Source organism: Arachis hypogaea, chromosome 9 (genome assembly GCF_003086295.3).
Source record: "Arachis hypogaea cultivar Tifrunner chromosome 9, arahy.Tifrunner.gnm2.J5K5, whole genome shotgun sequence".
NCBI lineage: Eukaryota > Viridiplantae > Streptophyta > Magnoliopsida > Fabales > Fabaceae > Arachis > Arachis hypogaea.
In genome coordinates this window covers 25777663-25804762 of record NC_092044.1, presented here as the reverse complement: position 1 = coordinate 25804762, position 27100 = coordinate 25777663, and the positions used below count along the sequence as shown (strand labels likewise).

At 29.4% G+C, this 27100-nt stretch overlaps 2 protein-coding genes and 1 pseudogene across 2 annotated transcripts; all 3 read left to right on the top strand.

Moving 5' to 3' along the window:
• Positions 1-1440: 1440 nt before the first annotated feature.
• Positions 1441-12476, top strand: LOC112709031 (protein FAR1-RELATED SEQUENCE 5-like). The gene is made up of 5 exons (XM_025760939.2): positions 1441-1938; positions 8122-8219; positions 9657-9742; positions 9850-12066; positions 12138-12476. Exons 3-5 carry the CDS (start codon positions 9686-9688, stop codon positions 12180-12182), a joined length of 2319 nt encoding a protein of 772 aa, XP_025616724.1. The 5' UTR covers positions 1441-1938; positions 8122-8219; positions 9657-9685; the 3' UTR covers positions 12183-12476.
• A 6214-nt stretch (positions 12477-18690) lies between these two features.
• On the top strand, positions 18691-20116 carry LOC112709029 (uncharacterized). Its single transcript, XM_025760937.1, has 3 exons — positions 18691-19188; positions 19325-19556; positions 19647-20116. The coding sequence occupies exons 1-3, from the start codon at positions 18691-18693 to the stop codon at positions 20114-20116; spliced, it is 1200 nt and encodes a 399-aa protein (XP_025616722.1).
• Positions 20117-26629: 6513 nt separating this feature from the next.
• Positions 26630-27004, top strand: LOC112710731 (uncharacterized; annotated as a pseudogene).
• Positions 27005-27100: the final 96 nt, after the last annotated feature.

Here is a 27100-nt window from a genome sequence, read left to right as displayed (position 1 = left end):
TCCACTCGCGTCCCCCCTCCCTCCTATGTCTATGTCTGTTCCTGCACATATGACGAGTGATAACAGAGATCTTATAACTTTACAAAACTTCCTACATATACCACAAAATTAAATACATTCAACCCCACATGCATTGACAATATATCAGATTATTTTTTAAATATTAAAGAGAAAAAAATACAGTGAATTTAGAAAAAAAAATATAAATAAAAGGGATTTAATTCAAACTGTTAACCGTCAAATAATACCTGCATTAAAAATATGTACAATGAAATTAAAAAAAAAAGAAAAAATCAGCTAAAAAAACAATAAAAAAATTCAAAAATAAAGGAAAGCAAGCACATCAGCCATCAAAGATTGACTTTTAAGATATAACTGTAACTATAGATGGATGCATGTCACCAAATAAACTAATAAAGGCTGCGAAAAGCATAAATAAAATCGCTCCATTTTCACAGACAAAGGTATAAAAATGGCAAAGAAATATATTACTCCATTTTCAGTTGGCAAAGGCTGCGAAAATAAGAAACAAAACTTTCTCCTCCGTAAAACTGCAGTGTTCATACTCATTTGCGTAATTCTTTTTATTTTTTTTATTAAATTGGTAAATAATTTTTATTTATCGTAGCAGATGTACCGATTTAGTACGATCACGTAAAAATCATGGTAGCTATGACAATTTACACTTCGGAAAATTTCATAATACCAAATTGTTGAAACCTACAATGATTTAGTACCATGACCATAAACTCCTACTAAATCTTTTTTGCAAGGTGTAACGAACCTTAAATAGTTACATACTGCAATAATTCACATAAAATAAAAATAGGATAAAAAATAAGCAAAAATCATTTAGGATTTATGGGTAATATTGGTTCCAATTTAATTTATGTAATGCATGACTATGTTTTTCTTTGACATTGTATTTTTTTTATTTAACATGTAAATTGATCCTGAAATAATCTAAATCGAATGTTTTAATAAATTTTTATCTTTTATAAAATTTCTAGAATTATTTTTATCGAACAGATTAAATTAAAGAGAATTAATTTCTTTTATAGTAATATTTTTGGAATCTATTTATCTTAGAGCTCCAGCTCGTTATTGCCTCTATTTTTCTGGGATTAAAATGGGAATATGGAGTGGTTGAGGCTTTGGTCCGATAGATAATCCATTTGTCTAGTGAGTAATTACATTCAATAATGGTTAAAAAGTTTTATTGTTTTGTATAAGTATAGTATGTATTATGTAACGTGGATAAGTTCGTGACATTTTAATGGATAAAAAGTTTTAATGTTTAGAGTTGCTGGCAATCTAAGGCGAAAGCTAGTGCACTCCAGACAAAGTAGAGAGTGCAGCATTCTTTGAAAAGTAACTTGCTATCAAAAGTTATCAGGTAAATTAAATTTATTTGTTATTATTAATTTTTTTTATTCGTATGGGCTGAACAAATAACAATACACACCAAAAAACCTAAACCCCTCTCTCAACTCTCAACCCTGTAATGTTCAAAAAAAAAAAAGAACTCTCAACCCTGTTATAGCATCCTCTACCGCCGTAAGGAGAGACAGCGACGCCACCGTCCATTGTGCTCAGGGGCCACCGCCGCAGGGAGTGAGAAACTGCCATCGTTCGATGCGTTGTGGTCGTGCTCCAAGTCTCCCCCTGTTCACTCTCACCATCTCAAAAAATCCCCAAACAAAAATTAAACCCTAGCTTCTTCAAAGGTTCTGCCGCCGCCGTCCGGGGTTGTCGGTGCCTCCGCGTCTCCGTTCTTCCCCGTGTCCCGAACCCAGGCCCTGTCTCCTAGCTCGGCACGTCGTCCTCATCCTCGCTGGCTTCTCTGTTCGAGGCTTGGAGGAGCTCGTCGTCGTGTAGCCCCTCGCCCCTCGACACTCGCCGTAGTCTCTCCACTCGCCGTCCTGCTGTCCATCGAAGGTTAGTGGCACTGCTTTCACTTTTTCGGTTATTACTTTTATGCTCTGTTTAGTGATTTGAGTATTTGACTGATTTATGAATGTGAACTAGTGAATGTAAATCAGATAATTGATTTTGTGTTGTTGAAATTATTGCTAGTTATGGATTTTTTGAAATTATCCTGCTGTTTTCACTGATTTCTGCTTATTCTATTTTTTTTCTCTTTAAATTTTGAAGTTTGAATGAAGTCTGATCTGATCTGCTACATTTTTGTATTTTAATTACCTAAAGTCCCAAAAAAAGATTTTCTTTTTTGGGTTTTCTTTTCAGTACGCTCATATTTTTAGAATTTTGCTGGTTAGACTAATTAAACAGAAAGAAAAATGAACTTCAAGAATGTTTAGTGCATTTAAATTAATTTAATGTTGAATTTGTTGTGCTGTTGGTAATAATTTTTTTTATTGGATTTATCCTTTGAGAGCTGCTGTTAGTGTGGTTTGGTGTTGCCTTGTTGATTTCAGTTGTTGATTTTTGGATATGTGATATAAGAATGAGGTTGAATCGTGCTATAAGAATTTTTTTTGAAGCAAGTGAACTATGAATATTTATCAAGTCTTTTAAGCTTTTATTATCAGTATGTTAGCATATAGTTCAAAAGGCCCTTTAAAACAATTTCTATGGTTAAAGCATAAAATATCGTTATCTGAAGAAGAGTTTTTCTAAATATTAATCTTAAATACTTTTAAAAAAGTCATTTGATATACTTCAGATTATTAGATACCTTCTGAGGTATTTGATGACTTTAGATTAGGTTAGAAGAGTATTTGGGATATTTATAGAACTTGAGACAATCATAAAAAAGAATCTCTTAACTAAAATAAGTGAGGAGTATAAAATATAAAGAGTTAAGAGTTCAAAAGATGTTGCCTTATTGATTTCAGCTATGGTTTTATGGATGATTATTTGATTTCTGACTGTGTTGCTGCTGTTTTTAACATTTAAACAGAAAGAAAAATGAAATTCAAGAATGTTTAGTGCTTTTAAATTAATTTAATGTTGAATCTGTTGTGCTGTTGGAAATAGTTTTTTTTATTGGATTTATCCTTTGAGAGCTGCTGTTAGTGTGGTTTGGTGTTGCCTTATTGATTTTAGTTTTTGATTTTTGGATATGTGATATAAGAATGAGGTTCAATCGTGCTATAAGAATTTTTTTTTGAAGCAAGTGAACTATAAATATTTATCAAGTCTTTTAAGCTTTTATTATCAGAATATGTTAGCATATAGTTCAAAAGGCCCTTTAAAATAATTTCTATGGTTAAAGAATAAAATATCGTTATCTGAAGAGGGGTTATTCTAAATAATAATCTTAAATACTTTTAAAAAAGTCATTTGATATACTTCAGATTATTAGATTCCCTCTGAGGTCTTTGATGACTTTAGATTAGGTTAGAAGATTTGGATATTATAGAACTTAGACAATCATAAAAAAGAATCTCTTAACTAAAATAAGTGAGGAGTATAAAATATAAAGAGTTAAGAGTTCAAAAGATGCTGCCTTATTGATTTCAGTTATGGTTTTATGGATGATTATTTGCTTTCTGACTGTGTTGCAGCTGTTTTTAACATTTAAACAGAAAGAAAAATGAACTTCAAGAATGTTTAGTGCATTTAAATTAATTTAATGTTGAAGCTGTTGTGCTGTTGGCAATACTTTTTTTATTGGATTTATCCTTTGAGAGCTGCTGTTAGTGTGGTTTGGTGTTGCCTTATTGATTTCAGTTTTTGATTTTTGGATATGTGATATAAGAATGAGGTTCAATCGTGCTATAAGAATTTTTTTTGAAGCAAGTGTACTATAAATATTTATCAAGTCTTTTAAGCTTTTATTATCAAAATATGTTAGCATATATTTCAAAAGGCCCTTTAAAACATTTTCTATGGTTAAAGAATAAAATATCGTTATCTGAAGAGGAGTTATTCTAAATATTAATCTTAAATACTTTTAAAAAAGTCATTTGATATACTTCAGATTATTAGATTCTCTCTGAGGTCTTTGATGACTTTAGATGAGGTTAGAAGAGTATTTGGGATATTTATAGAACTTGAGACAATCATAAAAAAGAATCTCTTAACTAAAATAAGTGAGGAGTATAAAATATAAAGAGTTAAGAGTTCAAAAGATGCTGCCTTATTGATTTCAGTTATGGTTTTATGGATGATTATTTGATTTCTGACTGTGTTGCTGCTGTTTTTAACATTTAAACAGAAAGAAAAATGAAATTCAAGAATGTTTAGTGCTTTTAAATTAATTTAATGTTGAATCTGTTGTGCTGTTGGCAATACTTTTTTTATTGGATTTATCCTTTGAGAGCTGCTGTTAGTGTGGTTTGGTGTTGCCTTATTGATTTCGGTTTTTGATTTTTCGATATGTGATATAAGAATGAGGTTCAATCGTGCTATAAGAATTTTTTTTTGAAGCAAGTGAACTATAAATATTTATCAAGTCTTTTAAGCTTTTATTATCAGAATATGTTAGCATATAGTTCAAAAGGCCCTTTAAAACAATTTCTATGGTTAAAGAATAAAATATCGTTATTTGAAGAGGAGTTATTCTAAATATTAATCTTAAATACTTTTAAAAAAGTCATTTGATATACTTCAGATTATTAGATACCTTCTGAGGTCTTTGATGACTTTAGGTTAGGTTAGAAGAGTATTTGGGATATTTATAGAACGTGAGACAATTATAAAAAAGAATCTCTTAACTAAAATAAGTGAGGAGTATAAAATATAAAGAGTTAAGAGTTCAAAAGATGCTGCCTTATTGATTTCAGTTATGGTTTTATGGATGATTATTTGATTTCTGACTGTGTTGCTGCTGTTTTTAACATTTAAACAGAAAGAAAAATGAACTTCAAGAATGTTTAGTGCATTTAAATTAATTTAATGTTGAATCTGTTGTGCTGTTGGCAATACTTTTTTTTATTGGATTTATCCTTTGAGAGCTGCTGTTACTGTGGTTTGGTGTTGCCTTATTGATTTCAGTTTTTGATTTTTGGATATGTGATATAAGAATGAGGTTCAATCGTGCTATAAGAATTTTTTTTGAAGCAAGTGTACTATAAATATTTATCAAGTCTTTTAAGCTTTTATTATCAGAATATGTTAGCATATATTTCAAAATGCCCTTTAAAACAATTTCTATGGTTAAAGAATAAAATATCGTTATCTGAAGAGGAGTTATTCTAAATATTAATCTTAAATACTTTTAAAAAAGTCATTTGATATACTTCAGATTATTAGATTCCCTCTGAGGTCTTTGATGACTTTAGATGAGGTTAGAAGAGTATTTGGGATATTTATAGAACTTGAGACAATCATAAAAAAGAATCTCTTAACTAAAATAAGTGAGGAGTATAAAATATAAAGAGTTAAGAGTTCAAAAGATGCTGCCTTATTGATTTCAGTTATGGTTTTATGGATGATTATTTGATTTCTGACTGTGTTGCTGCTGTTTTTAACATTTAAACAGAAAGAAAAATGAACTTCAAGAATGTTTAGTGCATTTAAATTAATTTAATGTTGAATCTGTTGTGCTGTTGGCAATACTTTTTTTATTGGATTTATCCTTTGAGAGCTGCTGTTACTGTGGTTTGGTGTTGCCTTATTGATTTCAGTTTTTGATTTTTGGATATGTGATATAAGAATGAGGTTCAATCGTGCTATAAGAATTTTTTTTGAAGCAAGTGTACTATAAATATTTATCAAGTCTTTTAAGCTTTTATTATCAGAATATGTTAGCATATATTTCAAAATGCCCTTTAAAACAATTTCTATGGTTAAAGAATAAAATATCGTTATCTGAAGAGGAGTTATTCTAAATATTAATCTTAAATACTTTTAAAAAAGTCATTTGATATACTTCAGATTATTAGATTCCCTCTGAGGTCTTTGATGACTTTAGATGAGGTTAGAAGAGTATTTGGGATATTTATAGAACTTGAGACAATCATAAAAAAGAATTTCTTAACTAAAATAAGTGAGGAGTATAAAATATAAAGAGTTAAGAGTTCAAAAGATGCTGCATTATTGATTTCAGTTATGGTTTTATGGATGATTATTTAATTTCTGACTGTGTTGCTGCTGTTTTTAACATTTAAACAGAAAGAAAAATGAACTTCAAGAATGTTTAGTGCATTTAAATTAATTTAATGTTGAATCTGTTGTGCTGTTGGCAATACTTTTTTTATTGGATTTATCCTTTGAGAGCTGCTGTTAGTGTGGTTTGGTGTTGCCTTATTGATTTCGGTTTTTGATTTTTCGATATGTGATATAAGAATGAGGTTCAATCGTGCTATAAGAATTTTTTTTTGAAGCAAGTGAACTATAAATATTTATCAAGTCTTTTAAGCTTTTATTATCAGAATATGTTAGCATATAGTTCAAAAGGCCCTTTAAAACAATTTCTATGGTTAAAGAATAAAATATCGTTATTTGAAGAGGAGTTATTCTAAATATTAATCTTAAATACTTTTAAAAAAGTCATTTGATATACTTCAGATTATTAGATACCTTCTGAGGTCTTTGATGACTTTAGGTTAGGTTAGAAGAGTATTTGGGATATTTATAGAACGTGAGACAATTATAAAAAAGAATCTCTTAACTAAAATAAGTGAGGAGTATAAAATATAAAGAGTTAAGAGTTCAAAAGATGCTGTCTTATTGATTTCAATTATGGTTTTATGGATGATTATTTGATTTCTGACTGTGTTGCTGCTGTTTTTAACATTTAAACAGAAAGAAAAATGAACTTCAAGAATGTTTAGTGCATTTAAATTAATTTAATGTTGAATCTGTTGTGCTGTTGGCAATACTTTTTTTATTGGATTTATCCTTTGAGAGCTGCTGTTACTGTGGTTTGGTGTTGCCTTATTGATTTCAGTTTTTGATTTTTGGATATGTGATATAAGAATGAGGTTCAATCGTGCTATAAGAATTTTTTTTGAAGCAAGTGTACTATAAATATTTATCAAGTCTTTTAAGCTTTTATTATCAGAATATGTTAGCATATATTTCAAAATGCCCTTTAAAACAATTTCTATGGTTAAAGAATAAAATATCGTTATCTGAAGAGGAGTTATTCTAAATATTAATCTTAAATACTTTTAAAAAAGTCATTTGATATACTTCAGATTATTAGATTCCCTCTGAGGTCTTTGATGACTTTAGATGAGGTTAGAAGAGTATTTGGGATATTTATAGAACTTGAGACAATCATAAAAAAGAATTTCTTAACTAAAATAAGTGAGGAGTATAAAATATAAAGAGTTAAGAGTTCAAAAGATGCTGCATTATTGATTTCAGTTATGGTTTTATGGATGATTATTTAATTTCTGACTGTGTTGCTGCTGTTTTTAACATTTAAACAGAAAGAAAAATGAAATTCAAGAATGTTTAGTGCTTTTAAATTAATTTAATGTTGAATCTGTTGTGCTGTTGGCAATACTTTTTTTATTGGATTTATCCTTTGAGAGCTGCTGTTAGTGTGGTTTGGTGTTGCCTTATTGATTTCGGTTTTTGATTTTTGGATATGTGATATAAGAATGAGGTTCAATCGTGCTATAAGAATTTTTTTTTGAAGCAAGTGAACTATAAATATTTATCAAGTCTTTTAAGCTTTTATTATCAGAATATGTTAGCATATAGTTCAAAAGGCCCTTTAAAACAATTTCTATGGTTAAAGAATAAAATATCGTTATTTGAAGAGGAGTTATTCTAAATATTAATCTTAAATACTTTTAAAAAAGTCATTTGATATACTTCAGATTATTAGATACCTTCTGAGGTCTTTGATGACTTTAGGTTAGGTTAGAAGAGTATTTGGGATATTTATAGAACGTGAGACAATCATAAAAAAGAATCTCTTAACTAAAATAAGTGAGGAGTATAAAATATAAAGAGTTAAGAGTTCAAAAGATGCTGCCTTATTGATTTCAGTTATGGTTTTATGGATGATTATTTGATTTCTGACTGTGTTGCTGCTGTTTTTAACATTTAAACAGAAATAAAAATGAACTTCAAGTTATGAATATGTGTTGTTCAAACTGGTTTCATGGTTGCTCAGATTATTTTTATGAAGTTAACATTAGATTGTCAAGTTCAATTTTGTATAATTTCTGTAAAATTTAAATATTGTTTTTACAGGCACAAAGGAATAACCGGACAATTGAAGATTGAGGGATTTTCAGATTTGTTATTTGAGTCGTGGCAACTTTGTAGCAGAGCATCGCACAAATTTTTTGGTATGTACTATTTCAGAGTATTTAAATAGAATTCTGGTCAGACCATAAACCCATATCTCTAGCAATTCTATGATTGTAATGCTAGGGATTCTTCTATAATCAATAATTTTTAACGAGAAATTTTGTAGCATTGTGTTGATAGGAGCTCTTATTTCTCTATCAGTTAATGATTCTGGAATTTTGAAAGGTTCATTTTCTTCTGATATGGGAGTGTTTAAACTGGTATTTTGTGTCCTCAAAAATGGTATAAGGCTAATGCTAGATTATCAACTCTAATTTTTTTTATAATTTCTATAACATTTTTATAAAATTTTTCTATAGACATAAAGTAACAATTAAGATTGAGGGCTTCTTCAATTTACTGTTTGTTGAGTTGTTATGAATTTGTGGAAATGTGTCCCCGCTTTCTTTCCATGTGATTCTCAACTTTCTAATTTATTAAAAGAGAACCCATATAGTTATACAATAAACTAATACCCCTTGTGATGGTAGGAGCTTTGCTATAATGTATAGTCAACAATGTTGTAGAAATGTGATGCTAGGAGCTCTTCTTTCTTTATCTATTTAATAAACTAATACCTCGTGTTGAAGTTGAATCTTTCTAGCATTTTTGTTACAAATTTTTTATTTTCATGACCTTTTTTATTCTTTTTACTCTTTATCTTTGATTCTTGTGGCATTTAAAATTTTTCTTATTAAGGAAGACTTTTGTTTTGCCACGTCTTTAGTTCCGCGACATTGCTAAATTTATTGTCGGTTATCTACTTTACATGCAAAATTTGAAGAATAAAAACTAGTTAGTTTTTCTTTATGTTGTCATATTGTATTGTTTCGAGTCATATTTTGGACTAGAGATCAAAAACTTGTGCTATGTTACTTTTTTTTTTCTTTATCTTTTTTCAAGTCATTTCATTATAGTAGTTTTTTATACTTCAAATTTACAATAATATTGAATAACACAAAGCCTATATTTTCAAAATATTTACTAGAAAAATAATTTTAATATGATTTTCATTCATTGCAAGAAGCTAGTAACAACATGAATCTTGGATTAGCATTCATTTCTCTAGTATAGTGGGTTGAGTAACGGAAAGCAATACGGAAATATATTTTATAGTAATATTGATTCATGAGTGCTATTTTTATGTTTTGTTATTATGCTATTTGCGTGATTTGGTTGTTGTACTTTGGAAGTGCGAATGTTGTGTTAGTAAAATATTTTTTTATTTGTGATATATCTTTGTGATTTATTTGTAATTGTTTTATATTTTATTATTTTTGTATTTTGAAGAAGAGAATTTTGGACTTCATTTCGTGGTATTTTGTGCCTATTTTTGTCATATGGTACTTACTTTCATACTTGTGAATATCTCAAATATTTTGTACTTGTGTCATTTTATAAATATAAATATTTTTCGTTTTATTTTGTTGTAATAGTATGCAGTAAAGTATAGCATTCGACAAAAATGGTTGATTTGATCGAAGAGTCATCGCATAATCAAATAGGGAATGTTTCAGCTGAGGTACATCTTTTTAGCTGGATTATTCCAACATTTTAAATTTTAAGCTTTATTCTTGTTTGAAAGTATATTTAGAACGTTGCGGTCTGTTGTTGTTGAATGGACTTCAGGAAATGGACGAATTGTTAGTTGATAGTGATGGCAATGATGTTGAAAACCTATTACTGAATAGTACAGGAAGTATCGGTCGGGTTAATTTCGTAGGTTTGAGCGTTGATGCTGCTAAGAAGTATGTATTTTCAGACCTTGATATTGCGTATGCTTTTTACAATGCATTTGGGAGGGTCAATAGATTTTCAATTAGGAAGTTCAAGGTTGGGCGAAGTGAGATTGATAAGCGCATACTCTGGCAAACATTTGTGTGTTCGAGAGAAGGATATCGTATTTTCAGATGGGTTGATGAAACAAATAGGAAGAGAGCTCCAAAGCCAGAGACTAGGTGTGGGTGTGTAGCACAAATGCGCGTTCACATAGATGTTGGTAGGGACTGGTGGTATACAACATTATTTCAAAATGAACATAATCATGAGTTAGTACCGCCAACTTTGAGCCGGCTGCTGAGATCGCAACGGAGAATGACTGATCAAGAAATTCAAAGAATGAACAACATGAGAGATGTTGGAATTTCCACAACCCAAATCTATATGCAATTTGCCGAGCAATCTGGTGGTTTTGAGAATGTTAGATTTCGAAGAACAGACATGTACAACCAAATAGAAAAGCAAAGGCAATTGATGGAAAGTGATGTGACCGAAACGTTGAAGTACCTAAAGAAGCGGAAGAAATTAGATCCAAAGTTTTACTGGAGCTACGAGGTGGATAATAATAGTGTGTTTCGGCACCTAATCTGGATGGACGGGAAGAGTCGTGTTGACTTTGAAGTATTTGGTGATGTTATGGCCTTTGATGCAACTTACAAGAAAAATAAGTACAAGTTTCCATTGGTAGTTTTCTCAGGAGTGAACCATCACCTTCAAACAATAGTTTTTGGCAGTGCAATTGTGGCTGATGAAGGAGAAGGAACTTACATATGGCTATTACAGAGATTCGTGGAAGCAATGAATGGAAAACGACCAAATGCTGTGATAACTGATGGTGCCAAGGCTATGAAGCTTGCAATTGAAAAGGTCTTTCCAGATGCACATCATAGGTTGTGCGGATGGCATTTGTTAAGAAATGCCACATCCAATGTCTCCAACCCCAAGTTTACCCAACAATTCAGGAAATGCATGCTTGGCGATTATGAGATTGATGAGTTTGAGGAGAGGTGGGCGTCAATGGTGAATAGTTTTGGGGTTAAGAACATGGAGTGGGTTGAGACCACTTATGGGATTAAAGATATGTGGGCTACAGCACATATGAGAGGCAAATTCTTTGCCGGGTTGAGAACTACATCGAGGTGTGAGGCACTACATTCGCAAGTTGCTAGGTTTGTAAAATCTGGCTATAGCATTAAGGAATTCCTCCATCACTTCCGCCGGTGGATGGGTTTGTTGCGGAATAATGAGGCTGAGGCTGACTATTACACCTCATACGGGTTTCCGATAATGCAAACACAGGTGCAAGCATTGGAGCGATCAGGAGCAAGTGTTTATACAAGGGAGGTGTTCTACTTGTTTCGATCATTATTGTTGAAAGCGTCAAGTGTGATAATAGTTGATTGGCGAGAGACTTCATGTAGTGTGAACTATGATGTACGAAAATATTGTGAGTTAACACGAAAATGGGTTGTATCTTATTGGCCTGGTAGCAGTGAGTTTAGGTGTTCATGTCAACGAATGGAATCATTTGGCATTCCATGTGTTCATATCATTCGTCTGTTGATATATCTTCAAATTACAGAGTTACCTGAGTCACTGATATTGAGGCGGTGGACCATGAAAGCAAAAGAGGCTCATATAAGGTTGGAGCAGCAGGGATCGTTAGTTGGAGATGGAAGTTATGAGAGTAGGATTGCTGCTATGAATGATGAGCTGGAGGGCTTGCCATTTGCTGCTTGCGGAGATTTAAGTGATTTTAAGGATGTTATGGAGTGGGTCAGAAACAAAAAGGCTGAATTATTTGCCAAACATAAAAAGAATAGAGAGGGAAGTTCTAAAAGTGCGGGTGAGAAATTCAAAACATGGACGGATGCTACTTCAAAAGAATCTAGGGACAAAAAGAAAAGGCGAAGGATCCGGTGCAGCAGATGTAACGGTATAGGACACAATCGGCGAAATTGTCGCCGTGGAGATGAACATAATCAAATGGAAAGTGGAGATGAAGGAGGTTCCGAAGATGATGACGATTGGTCTAGTCAAACCAGTGAGGAGGAGATCGATGAAATGGTGAGTATTTAAGATATTGCTTCTTATCAATTACATTACATGGTCTAATTTTAATTTTTTTGTTCTTGTAGGATTTTGATGTGACCATTGCTAATCAGAAAGGCAAATATCATTAGCTATAGAGGTCTAGCCTTTGATGAAAGATGAATATGGATTTTATTTTTTTTAAGCTTTAGTGTAAGAAGTTTATTGGACAATAATAAAAGTTTTTTTGTATTTATTCGTAATTTACTCTTTCGATACATGTGTTTTATTTATTCACATTTGCGAACTTAATATTGACTTCTACAAAAAAAAATATGATAGCCTAACCATGCTATATTATCTAAGTCTGGTTATACACATTATAGGATAAGTGAATCTATTTTTATGGTTAACTTTTCAATAATAGATGTGAAAATTATATATGCTATTACTCTTAGGATACATTTCTGTTTAATAGTTACTACATCATGAAAAGATATATTGGTTTATAAAAATTAAAATTATTTTTTCTTTTTCACATTATAAAAAAGTAATTCAAAACTAAGGTAGTATTAGTTGAACGAAATATGATGCAACTGGATACAAATATTAAGAATATTCCTAATCACTATTTGGTCTAATCATCTGGATAATACATTATAAGAATAACACATTTTAAAAGGTGAATTATATGGTACTGATGCTAATACACAGATATTCTATTCAAGTCACATAATTAGAGAATGACTTAAGAAAGCGAAAATGTTAATGAGCTTTTTTGCAATGTATATAACGGGTTTGTTATTTTATTAAGGTAGAAATGAGAGACAATCATACTAGAGAAATAACAGAATTGTACTACCAGTTCACCTTTCTTTAGTTTATACTTTATATTTTTGTTGTTAAGTTGAGTCTAAAGTTTAATATCATATCCATAGGCAATAGCTATTGTTTTTAGTAAGAAAATTTATAACTAATCTGAACTACGATGTAAAATACACTAAGGCGCTCAATTTTTATAATATTTATTTTCAATATTCAATGCTACAGATAGAAAAATGTAAATAACAAAAATAGTCAACTACTAAAATGCTACAATTAAGATATAGTTTAAAAGTCCGTGTATAAATTGAGTGCATTGTATCTAACATATAATTATAATAAAGTTTCTAGCACTACATCAGGACATATATAATTTATAAAAAATATTTTTTAAATAATATTTATCTATCTTTTTATTTTTATATTTTTTTAATTTTTTTAAAAATTTAGTAAGATTACTTAGTAAAACAAGAATATATTATAAGTGAGATATAAATTTAATTATAAAAATAGACAAAAATAATTTATTTGAATTAAATTAAATAAATTTTGAAAGTTAAACCTAAAATTTAATTTAAGTTCAATACAAATTATTTTTAATTTTGATAGGTTTTAAATTTAAAATTAATAATAGTTTTATATATATGTACAAAATTTAAATTGTAATGGCAATCACTTATAAAATACACGCATTAGGACGAGAATATCTTTTCTAAATTTTATGTTATTTAAATAAATCTAAAATTACATATACGTACATAGTATAGAAAAAATTTAATTATTTTCAGTAAATGGGATAATTTTTTATTTTGTTGCCTTTATCCGTTCTTCCTAAAAAATATCGTAGTTGTCATATTAATTCTTTAATGTAATGCAAAATATATCTTTTACAGTATTTTATATCATATAGTACTTCTTGAACTAAAAATTTATGACTATAATTTTTGTGTTACTTAAATTATATTTTTTGTATAATTCAACTAACTTATTTATTTTTTGTTAATTAATTATTCTATCTTTTTATTACAATGTATGAATTTTTTTGGGTATTATTCAACTAAACAATCTGCATGATGAAAAATAACTTATGTATTATGGAAGTGCCACGTAGGTTCGGAATGCCACGAACCAAGCTCAGAACCAAGGCGGGTCACTTTTGTCACACGGACCGCATCTCTCATGGGTACAAGTCTAGTTTCGGGCTATCATGGGTACGAATGTCAGCGTTTTCATCTCTCATGGGTAAAAATGGTCATTTATTCGTTATTCATCTAAAAAATTACACAATTTAAAATTACTTTACTTTAAAAAATATTTTTCACATAATAATAAATAAAAAATATTTTTATATTATTGTACTCATATATAATTAATAAATAAAAATATTTTTTATTTAAAATACTTAAACATAAAATGTATTTTTATTTGTTAAAATAATTTTTTGAATAAAGATAATTAAATTTTTATATAAACTCACCCAAATAAAATTTAAATTTGTGAATATTCTAAGTTTACTATAAACAACATACTAGCTAAATGAAAAAATAATTAGTTTACTAAAACACAACATTTTGTAATGAGAATATATATATATATATATATATATATATATATATATATATATATATATATATATATTATTTTACTGCCATATAGCTATAGATTATTTTATCTACTAGTATATTACATTAGGCTAGGAAAAAAATAAATAATTTTGAGTAAAATAGAATTAGGGAGTACATAATTGAATTTCAACGACAAAATAATATGCTGTGTAACTAAAAAATCCTAAATATTAAGGAATATGGATAAAAACTCAGAAAAAAAAGTAATTGGTCTAATAAATAGGTCCCATAACAAATAACATAAATAGCAAACAATCAAATCAAATGCATTCTATCTTTTTCTAGTAATAAATAGGGTAACTATCTAATTGCCAACTAATGCTTTCCATCTAGCTGCAGAACGATGTCTGACCATGTCATTGTATTCATTGTGAGTCCCATTTAAAGTTGTACATGCCGCAAGCATTCGAATCTTGGAATCAGGAGGCTACAAAAGGTAGAAGTTAAATTAATTAGTGTGTCAAAAGAAACAAAAAGTACACAAGGTAGAAATTTGTTAACTTACCCTAGCAGTGAGATTGGGTTGAAACATGTCCTCCATTGCCATCCACTCAAGCAACCAAATAGCGGAGTTATCACTATAAAATTCAAGTCATTTAAATAATTAGGATCATTACTATTCATGATCTAGTTAACAAGCATATCACAATAAAATAGGCTCTATACCTTGTGTTGCAATCAGGGATGCCACGAGCATTATAGAGAGGCCAATTGTCCATTGGAATGCTTTTTTTGTCTAATATATTAGTGCTGGAGTACGGACCAGAGAAAATGAAATCTAGTAGACCGAGCTATGGCCCAAAGCAAAATGAATTAGAAAAACATGTTAATGACGAATAAACTTTAAATAACATTTACAGAAAAATATTAAAATTAAATTAAAACCTATGTTTAAAAAATTATTTTCTATTATGCATAATACATTTATAGTAGCATCATATGAACTACTAGGAAATAATAGGTAGTATTAAAAAATATATAGTTTACTCTGCTATCAACAACTAAAAATACACGAAGAAGATTAAATATATCACCGTCCATCTCATGACGAATTTTTTGGAGATATCTCACTTTAGATTTGGATATAAATCAAGTTTGTACACCTTTCCCTCGTCAATAGATATTACCATCAAGAACCAGTGAAAAATGTCGTCAATGAGTGGAACATATATCTGTGTGGACATATTCATAGACAATTAGAGTAAAAAAAAAATCTAAATAGAGATTGAGTGAGAATAAAATACATATTTTAATGTAGAAGACTTCGGCATCCACATGTTTTTGTACTTCTCATACACCTCTTCACGTAGCATATCTGGGTTAAGGGCATCAACCTAATTTTTGAGATTATACATCGTTAGTTTCAGTGGGACTATAAATTTGCTTCAGTAATCGAAATTTCTTACCCCAAATTGTGGTGGTAGAGACCAAGTTGTTATTTTGTTGGACATATCTTCGAAGGCATCATCGATACGTTGTGTCATTGTTATTTTAAGGGCAGCCAGCATTAAAATCTACATGAAAATAAATATGTAAATTACTAAAGCATATTTTTCACGAATCTAATAAAAATTACCATATTTACTTACATTAGATAGAACTTCATTGCCAGGAATGAGACACTGAAAATCTGCTCGACTCATCTCAATATTTTTATTTTTGAACAGAGTTTCCCTGTGTAGATAAAAAAAATTGTAGTTATATAAAAACTTACGAATACAAGGGACAAAGAAATAAATATTCGACATCAAGATATAACTTATTTATATCTATGTTTTATTTTTGTTAAGTAACTAACTGAATTTTTTTACCCTTCGTATAGGTCATGGCCAAATACATAAAGTGATATTTGACATTCTTGTAGTGTCAACTGCATTTCCTTAGGCTGGGTTTGGTAAAGCTTTTTCAGGAGGTGCTTGTGCTTTTAAAAAGCACAAGCACGTCATTTTGCGTTTGGTAAATTAAAAAGCTCAAGTGCTTGTGCTTGCGGCTTTTAAAAGTTAGGGGTGCTTTTGAAAGCACCTAGGAGGGAGCTTTTCAAAGCTGGCTTATGCTTACCAAATTTTTTTCATTTTCCCGCACATATTTCCCGCTATTATATTGCCATTAAAATCTTCATATATTTCTAACTTCTCTTCCTAACCTTCATAAAATCTAACACAATCTTCATATATTTTTCATTTTTCAACCTAATCTTCACAAATTTCAACACAAATACATCTCTATCACATATTAGGTATGAACTTCTATCTATTTATATTATTTTTTTGCGTTAATTTTGTATTTTTTCAGTAGATCTATTATGTTTGTTTGTTTTTTCTGTTCTTTGAAACGGGAAGAGGTTGATGAAAACCAATCATAAAATTTTTTTTGCATGAGCATTAGTCCAAATTATAATAACAACATGTATATACATATGTAAATATAGATATATAATCATAAGAGTAATTTATTTGAGATATGTGTCCCATTTTTTATGATCTGTAAAGGTGAGCCAATATACATAGGTGGGTAATGGACGTACCCAGTACTAACATTGGATTACATACAAATTTTATTATTGACTAATGATAAATCTATTTATATTAGTACAGAGAATAAATCAAGTAAATATGTTAATTATTAGTCTCTAAAATTTGAGTTAGTATCAAAATAAAGTGTTAATTGATTCAATTAGAACTCCAAAATTTGATTCATGAATCATATTATCAGTTTATTGTTTCTTGTGATTTTTTTTTCAAGTAATGTTAATTAATTATTCTATGATTCTTTTGTTTTTATAATATATCCAGTTCCTGTGTTATTATTAGCCTACTAGAATAGAATAATATTGTATGTTTATTAGTCTTATTAATTGATAATAATACTTTATAAAATTTATTATTGTGTACCACATAACAAGTATTTAGGTATACCTGACTTAAAATTTTATGATTTACTTTGTTTTCAATCTTTCAATTTTTGTATGAACTTATGGAATAATTTTTGTTATCATATGATAAGTTTGATGGATACAACAATGAATTTGATCACATCTGAAGAGAAAAATGATGGAAAAGAAATTGCACAATGGAACAAAAATTTAGTAGACATCTTTTGTGCTTTGTGTGTGAAAAGTATTGAAGCTGGTAGCAAACCGGGCACACATTTTGATACCAAAGGTTGGAAACAATTGATAGCTGAATTCACAAAAGTTACGAGAAAAGAATATAATAGAAAACAATTGAGAAACAAATGGGATCAGTTGAAAGTAGATTGGAAGAATTGGAAGCAATTGAAAGGGAACGAGACTGGACTTGGATGGGATTCTGCTAAAAAGACAATTGATGCAAGTGAAGAGTGGTGGGCTAAAAAATTAGCGGTTAGTATTCTTAAGCTTAGTTTAGTAAGCATAATAGCATACATATTGATATATATAATTAGTACTAAGTATCAATATTTTATGTAGGTTATTCCAAAGGCTAAAAAATTTAGAAAAGAAGGGATTCATCCAGATTTTGAGGCAACATTGGATAGGATGTTTCAAAGAACAGCTGCAACAGGAGAAGATGCTTGGACTCCATCTTCTGGAATAGTTCCTTCTTCAATTGAGAAAGATACACAACTTGAAGATAGTGAAGATTCTGATATAGAGCCTGAGTCTAGTGTGATAAACATTAAAAGAAAAAGGGAAAATTTCACTAATGCTAATACTTACAAGAAAGCAAAAAAAGTTGGAGGTGCTCAGAAATTGTCACACCAAATTGATAGACTTTGTGAGGCTGTGGAACGTAGGAGCTCCAATAAAAATGATACTTTGGGACCTAGTATAACTCAAGCAATAGAAGAATTGGATGCTATACCGGATATAGATCCACTTGGACAAATTTAGATGTTTGCAACTCGACTCTTCTTGGATAAAGATAAAAGAGAGCTGTTCGTTGCCTTAAAGCATAAAGAAGTCAAAATTGCGTGGTTAATGAACGAAAAGAATGTCCAAGAGGAGAAGGAGAATAATTTATTTACAAAGCTTTTTTAAGATTTTTTTACATTCATTTTATAGACCATGAGTTGTGTCTGCTGTTTACATTCATTTGCTTGGATTTGTTTATTTTATTTGATCTTCTTTATTGTAAATAAAAATTACAATACTTTCCTTTCTTGATATATTATTCTATTTTTTTAATCTTTGTATTCTTTCTTTTAATATAATTATTATACAGTGCATTGGAATATGGAAATTGATTATGATGAAGAGGAAGAGGAAGAATTTGATCGAGTTTTAACTTCTACAACATGTTTGGTCTTCCAATATTATAATAAGTATATCTATAAAAGACCATGCATGACTTCTACACAAACAGAAAACAAATGGCTTAAAGAGATATTAGAAGGGAATAATAGCCGTTGTTGCAGCATGTTTAGGATGGAAAAAGATGTTTTCAAAAGACTATGCTATGATTTGGAAACAAACTATGGTTTATGTGCCTCAAGGAGAATAAGTGCTGCAGAAATGCTAGCAATGTTCCTATTTGTACTAGGAGGTGGAAACTCAAATAAGTCAACTAAGGAGCGGTTTCAACATTCCGGTGAAACAATAAGTCGAAAATTTGAAGAAGTGCTACAAGCTGTGTGCAAAATGGCCATAGACATTATACAACCAAAGGATCGTGATTTTAAAGAAGTTCCTACAAAATTAAAGAATGATGATAGATATTGGCCTCACTTTAAGGTAATTTATATATTATTTATTTTAAAAAATATTATAAATAATTACCAAAAAAATTATTATCTTTCATTGCATGTATTGGTATTAAATTTGCTTTATAGTATTTGTAAAATTAATGTTCTAATCATGTTAATCATAGGATGCAATTGGTGCTATAGATGGAACTCATGTGCCAGTGATTGTGTCTACTGAAGACCAAATTCAATTTATTGGTAGAAAAGGAATTCCAACCCAAAATGTTATGGCTGCATGTAATTTTGATATGGAATTTACTTTTGCTTTGGCCGGTTGGGAAGGGACAGCTCATGACACAAGAGTATTTTTATATGCAATTGGTACATCTGAGTTGAACTTTCCAAAACCTCCACCAGGTAATACTTGATTATCTTTAAGATTAAATTATATACTCCATATATAGATTTAATTTCTTATCATGTTTTCTTTCATTTAATAATATACAGGTAAATACTATTTAGTAGATGCAGGCTATCCAGAAAAGAAAGGTTATCTAGGACCATACAAAGGAGCAACATATCATTTGCCAGAATTTCGTCGTGCTAATGGACCTTCTGGATACTACGAAATATATAACTATGCTCATTCTTCACTTAGAAGCGTGATAGAACGTACATTTGGAGTTTGGAAAAAGAGATGGAAAATTTTACGAGATATGCCTAGTTTTAGCTATAAAAAACAAATTCAAATTGTTATTGCAACAATGGCTCTGCGTAACTACATTAGACGTTATTCTACAAGTGATCGTAAGTTTAAAAAATATGATCAGATGGACGTTGAGCTTGAAGAAGAAGATGGATATGGCGATGAAGGTGAAGCTGAAAATGGAGTTGAAAAAGTTGGAGATGAGTTTCTTGGAACTATGGAGATGGTTCGAAATAATATAGCATTAAGTTTGATTGGTGGAAAAAATTAGATTATAGTAATTTAGGTAATTTAATATTTTTAGTAATGATGTTTAGGATAAAATAAATTTTTATGATACTTATATAAAATTTTAAAGTTAAAAAATAGAAGAATTTATTTATTATATTTATGTTTATTATGAATTTTTTATTTTAACATTATTTTATTTTAAAATATTATATAAAATTTTAAAGAATTTGAAAAAAAAATTATTTTTTTGTTATAAACATGTTTATTATAATTTTTTCAACTTTTAAAAGCTGTTTTACCAAACACAATTATGGTGCTTGTACTTATTAAAAGCCATTTTTAATTTGATTTTACCAAACGTAAGTGCTGCAGCTTTTAAAAAGCTTGTCTTTTAAAAGACAGCTTTCATAAGCTACTTTTAAAAAGCAAAAGCTTTACCAAACTAAGCCAGTTTGACGAAATTTAGACTTCAGTTCAACTGGGAGTACACAACCAATTTCAGTTGATAGTATTCTAGGTCCATTAGATCCTTTTGGTCTGCCCCTCTTTCGCCCAGAACAGATATTTTCACTTGAGTTGTGACATTTCGGTGACGAGTTCAAAGCAGCTTTGGATGCTTTTTTTGCCTACACGAATTATATAAAAATATAACTAAAAAATTAATAACTAAAATATACGAATGCTGCAAATGAAAACAAATACCTAATATACAGATATACCTTTTCACGAAGATAGGTGCGAGTATAATTGACATTTCGTGATTGTGCTATCATTTCTTCAGGTTGATAATTGTTATCTTTTGAGATTTTTCATTCAGCGGAGTACTAGTATTCTCAGGCTCGCTTCCACCAAGAATGACATCAATATCTTCTTCTATGTTTGCATAGTCTTTCTCAAGTACTTCCTTCCCTTTGACCCGTCAGCTAGATAATGCCGTTGTGGCATTTGATCAGGAGCTGCTGGGCGGTCTCCAAGGTCCAATACGGTAACTTGAAGAATGGCCATCTCTCCCTTCATACTGTTGTACAATCTCTCCAAGTCAGTTATTTTAATGTGCAAATCCTGCAAAACACAATATTAATATTAACAAAAATTTAGTTGCAATCGTGCATAATAGATACATTTAGATTGAAACATATCACACCTTCAAAGAGGCAACTATTCCATCAACAACACTGTTGGAGTGGAGGGTTTCAACCTGACCAGATTGGTTTTCATTGATACTTTTATCAACACACTGGGAGGTATTATTATCAATTTCCATTCTTAAGCGGAAATGAAAATATTTTTCACGGTTTAGAGGTTCTTATGTATACAAAGTTATGATGCTGCCCACTAAGAACACGTAACAGTTGCACGAAGCGCATGACGCAGTCAAAGCATAGAATACATGGCAGTTACAACAAGTCTGTTATCTTTTATTTCAAAATATCCACAACGTTCACATAAGTGGATAACAGAATCAAAAATTAAAATAAAATTATATCTAAACAGTTATTTACCGCATTACGTGTTGTTATTAAGTTATTCAAAAAAAATTAAAATTTGAAGCTATTCAATATAAAATAAAATTCTACAGAAATATTATTAAATAATCAGTCTATTTAATATCAGAAAACTTTTAAATATAACAATACAACCATATTTCAATAATTTTTAACCATTGATTTTAATTATATATAATATATATATTATGATTAGGATCAACCGTTAAAAAAATATTGACATAGCCATGTACTCATTCACTAGCAAATTTTCCTTTCATATATAATTAAGAGTACTTTTTTTTTCTAAGAAAAAATTTATGTGCACATTTCATTTTATTCGTTTATTATAACTATTTTGTTATCATATTATTCGATTGACCAAAGAAAATAACATCTTATTTTAAGAGAAACTAATAAACTATAGTTATTAATTCTTTTAATACAACATAATAAATTTTAAATGTCCTTTTGAAGAATATATATTAATTAAAGTAATATAATTATTCTAAATACAATATTTTAAATATAGTAAATAACACGTTTAAATAAAAAAATTGTTAAAAGTTATATCAATATATTTTATATGTATTTTTTTATTAAATTTATTTTTCATTTGCAAGACCAATTATAAAAAGTAAACTTAAATATTTGGTTTTATTTTTTATTTGGTTCGAATTTCGTCAGTAAAAAAATATGACATATATACATATATATAGTTTGGGATCATCCACTATAAATTAATTAACATAACCTACCTTATCATACATATGATTATATACATGAGATTACTTAAAATATTTAAAATATATATCATGTACAAAACCGTTTTGACGCAACAAATGTATTGTGTGGAAAATAATCAATACTAATTCTTCTATTTTTGTTGTTAGTTTTCTTTTAAACGAATTAATTAGATATGTAACATACTTAATTTTATATTTTAATTCTTAAAATTACAAATTTAATATTAAAATTGAAAACAAATTTTAAACAATAAAATATTCTAAGTTCATGTAAAATGTATATAATAAAAAAAATTTAATGTAACAAAATAAGATTAGGAAAATAGGTTGTTATTATATGAACAAAATCAATTTTAAATTTGACTAATATTATTTAAAGATTACTTATTTATGAAGTTATTAAATTTATTTATTTTCTCAAACTTATTTCGTTAGACGAAAATTTATAAATTTATATACAAAATAATTTATTGAGTTATTATTATTATTATTATTATTATTATTATTATTATTATTATTATTATTATTGTCAACAATATTAAACATTATATATACAGATATGTATATATGATGATATACAGATATTCTTATCTACTTATTACTGTAATGCAAGGTCCTGAGAGTTCAAACTGGCTGATCGAATCATAAACATGTGGAAACAACGAATTAGTTAGATACTATAACAGAAAGATTCAGAAATCACAATCGGTCGGTCAAACTAAATTGGAAATCGGCCGGTTTTCTCCCAACAGTCCAAAATCTCGCTGTTTGGTTTAGAGAAAAGGAACCCTAACCAAACAACCAAAGGCCAAAATGTTCAGTATCACCCTCGTGTATTAGAAATTAAAAATGCAATTTTGATTTAAAGAAATGTTAATTAAACTTTTAGTTCATATAAAAAAACCAAAATACCTTCTTTATAACTCAAATAAAGTTTTCCTTTAAAGAAATTTTAAAGTTTTTTCATAGATTCTATTTCAAGAGACTAAAAGATTCTTAGACCGTTTAAAAAACAAAATAAAAAAATACCCTTGTAATTCATATTTAAAGTACGAGTAAATGGTCAATTAGTCTCTGAAAGATCACTCATTTTTCACATTGGTCTTCGAATTTTTTTTTGTTTGAATCAAACTCGTTCTTTAAAGATTTTAAATTAGTCATGGTAGTCCTTTCGTCACTTTCTTTGTTGATGGGGTCAAAATTTGCTAATGTGACAGGTTAAGTGACACTACAACACACACGTAAGGATGCGTTTGTTTACAGGCACGGGACACTGAGACAAAAAAATAGAGACAAAAAATCGTGTTTGACGGATAAGACATAGATACAAATTTTGTGTCCAGAGACACTAAATTAGAGTATTTTATGTTCATCCAACCAAGAAAGACACAGAGACACTAACAAGAGACACAACTTATTTTTTATGTTTTCTTTCATTATTCTTGTTAATTTTTTATAATCATAACTCTTATAATTATATTTTCCTTCCTAAATTCTTTAAATGAAAAAAATTGATAACAAAATAGACTTTCATAATTTGTTCTAGTTTATTACCAAATAATAGATACTGAAAAACAAATATTAATACTCTATGGTAATTGCAAAAACTTTACAGAGTAATAAGTTAAGCTTCAAGAAAGCATTTTAAAAATAAAGTTGAATTTTTTCTCATTAAAATTCAGTTAAACGAAATCATAACACACTAACATATAAAAACAAAATAATTATTTTACAAAAGATCATACTATTTGTCTGATTTTCTCAATAAAATTCATACTTGCGCTTTTATTTTATATTTTTAATTGAAAAGATAGCAAAAAATCAATTAAAAATAAATTTATCAACAAAGATAGTAACCATTACCACAACATTAATTAAAGTTTGAATGAAGGAAAGCTTTACGGCCGCAGTAGTTTGTGTTGAATTAAAAAATTAAAAAAATTATTTAATGATGATAAATATTATTTTTAGGCAAATTAAATCATTAGTGTTGATTAATGATAACTGTATGTTGCTAATTATTTATTAAAACATTGCAGGCCAAAACTTTGTCTAGTAACCCAAATTGGAATGAAAATAAAAACATCAAGACTAGTGGGCTGGTTAATAAAGTGAAGCCCAACAGTAACAAAGCCAAAGAAATCAAAAGGGTTGTCTAATGAATATCTGATCCAAGCACGAGTTGATTTCAAATCCCCCCATCTTGCTTCCAAAACAATGTTCTTTTCTCCTGTCTCGTTCAAATCACATAACTCAGAAAAAGTAACAAAGAGAGCTTAGTTCCTAAGCTAGTCATGAAAGAAGATGGAAATAGAAGGTTAAGTAAAGAAGGGTAAGGTCTAATCAACCATTTTCAAACCACATCAAGAAAAGATCAGAAGGTTAAAGGTAACCTATTTCCTTAAACATGCAACACACTTTCTTCTCTTCATCTTCAACTCTCTGCCACTCTGATTTGAGCTATATGGAAAAGAGAATTTCTATTCTTTACTGGTGTGTATCTAGGTCACAAGTGATTCTTGGGGACCAAGTTGGTTTTCAAGGGTTCAAATTCGATTTACCATTGGAAGACTTTTGTGGTTGCTGTTTTATGGCTTTGGGTCAAGATAGAAAAGTCAGAAACAAATTTTTCATTGTGAGGATTAATGGGAAAAAGTGAGACAGTGAGTTGGTGAAGCTCAAGGCTCAAGAAGTTGACTTAGGATGAGCAACCAAGCAACATACAAGGAGATAAAAGAAGATTTTCTGTTCTTACAAAAGTAAGGAGAGATAACCAGTGTATTGATGTTTTGTTCTGTGAAGTGTTCGTTGAAGAAGTTCAAACATGCTGGTGTTAGCTTCTCTCTTCTCTGTTGTATTCTGTTTTCTGATATTCATCAGACAAAAAAAATTGTCTCATAAATTTTCGCTGCTAAGTTCAAACAAAACCAGAGTTGAAAGATTGTTTGAAAGGGTCATTTCAGTAACTTAAAAAGAAGGCATAGATTCAACCCCTCCTTCTCTAAGCCTACCACAACCTTCAGTTTGTTCATTTTATATCTGAATATCGGGTTCACTTCTTTCTACAGTCTTATGACATACACCACAGCAAAAACTAATTAATTCTACGTAATTGGTTATTTTTGGATTTTATTCTGTATATATAATTACCAAAAGTTAAATTAAATTTATACACATTTAGAAAGAAAAAGTAAAAAGAAAAATATTAGACAAATAAAATTTTAAAAAATAGCTCATGCAAGAATTATTTAATATGGGTAATTACTAATGAACAATAGCAAAAATATAGTATCACATCATGATGTCTTCGGTGTGTCAAAAAGCAAAAGAAGAAAAAAATTAGCATTGCCCGGATTCGAACCTAAGACCTTCAATGTGCTAAGCTGACGTGATAACCAACTACACCACAACACCATTTAATGTGTTTTATATTCTGTTTAATATAAATGTTTAATGTAAATGAATACTAAAATGCATTCATGAATTGTGGTCGGTCAATGTGATGTGGCTCTGGCCTTTGGAACCCTGAAAAGTGAAAATGGAAAGCCCCTAAAATATTAAAACAATAAAACATCTCATTGTGCCATCGCTCATTGCAGTTGCGCCAACACCCCACGCCACTGCCTCACACAATTAAGGTCTCTCTCTCTCTCTCTCGTTCGGCTTCATTGTATCTGTAATTTTGGAAGCCATGATTTCTAAGCATATTTTATAGAGTATTCAGTGGGATTGACCATTTGGTAATCATGCTTTTGTAATTTTCTCATTACGAACATGTTTATATTGTCATCATAATAAACATATTAACCGTCTTTAATAATTTTAATTTATGAAAGAAAAATAAGCAGACAAAAAATAAAATATAAATTACCGTTTGCCTCTGTGTTTGATGGAAACAGAATAAAATTCATGATATTCCCCGCAAGACACTCAGATTTGATGTGGTATCTTATGGAATTCATTATATATTGTACATTGATATCATACGAAATTATTGTATTTAAAGGTATTATGTTGTAGCTGAATCAAATTTTTAAAGTGTGCTTCTTGAGTTAGGGTCTTTGAGGGAAAGAAAGGATCTGAAGATAAAATAGACTTTATCAAATGTGTGCATTATTAATTATTTCACCTTTCAATCATATAATAACAATCTTTTTTTTGGATTATCATTCACATGGTAGATGTAAAAGATAGTTATTTTTTATTGACGTGACGAGATATAATTAAATGCAAGTGTGAATCTGTTTTATATTTCTTTAAAATCAAATTCTTATTTGAAGAGGAGGGAAAAAAATTGAAATAAATGGTTTCGTTGTGTTTAGACTAAGGAATGGGGAACAAGAAGAAGAAGGCTCAAATGTTTGTCAAACTACTGTCTGCTGCTGGGACTGAATTTTTCTATGTGAAGAGGAAGCCAAGGCCGTTCACAGAGAAGCTCGAGTTTCGCTAGTACGATCCAAGAGTTAACCGCCATGTTCTCTTTACAGAGGCTAAGATTAAGTGATACACCACCTCAGTTTCATTTCGATGATCATGGCTACATTCTTGTAGCTGAAACAATTCAGTACTGTTTTCTTTGAAACAGTAAGTTTGAATAATGCCAATCTGTATTTTTTTACTTTTCTGCTTTGTGTACATGTTTCTTAACAACGTAAAATGGTTGCTGAGTTTTTATAGAATTAGGAGATCGTTACCTCACTAGAAGCATTAATGGTTAATCTAATCCACTTTGTATATGGGATATGTTGATAGGTCTGAGCTATAAGAATTTCCTATACTAAAAATCATAAAATA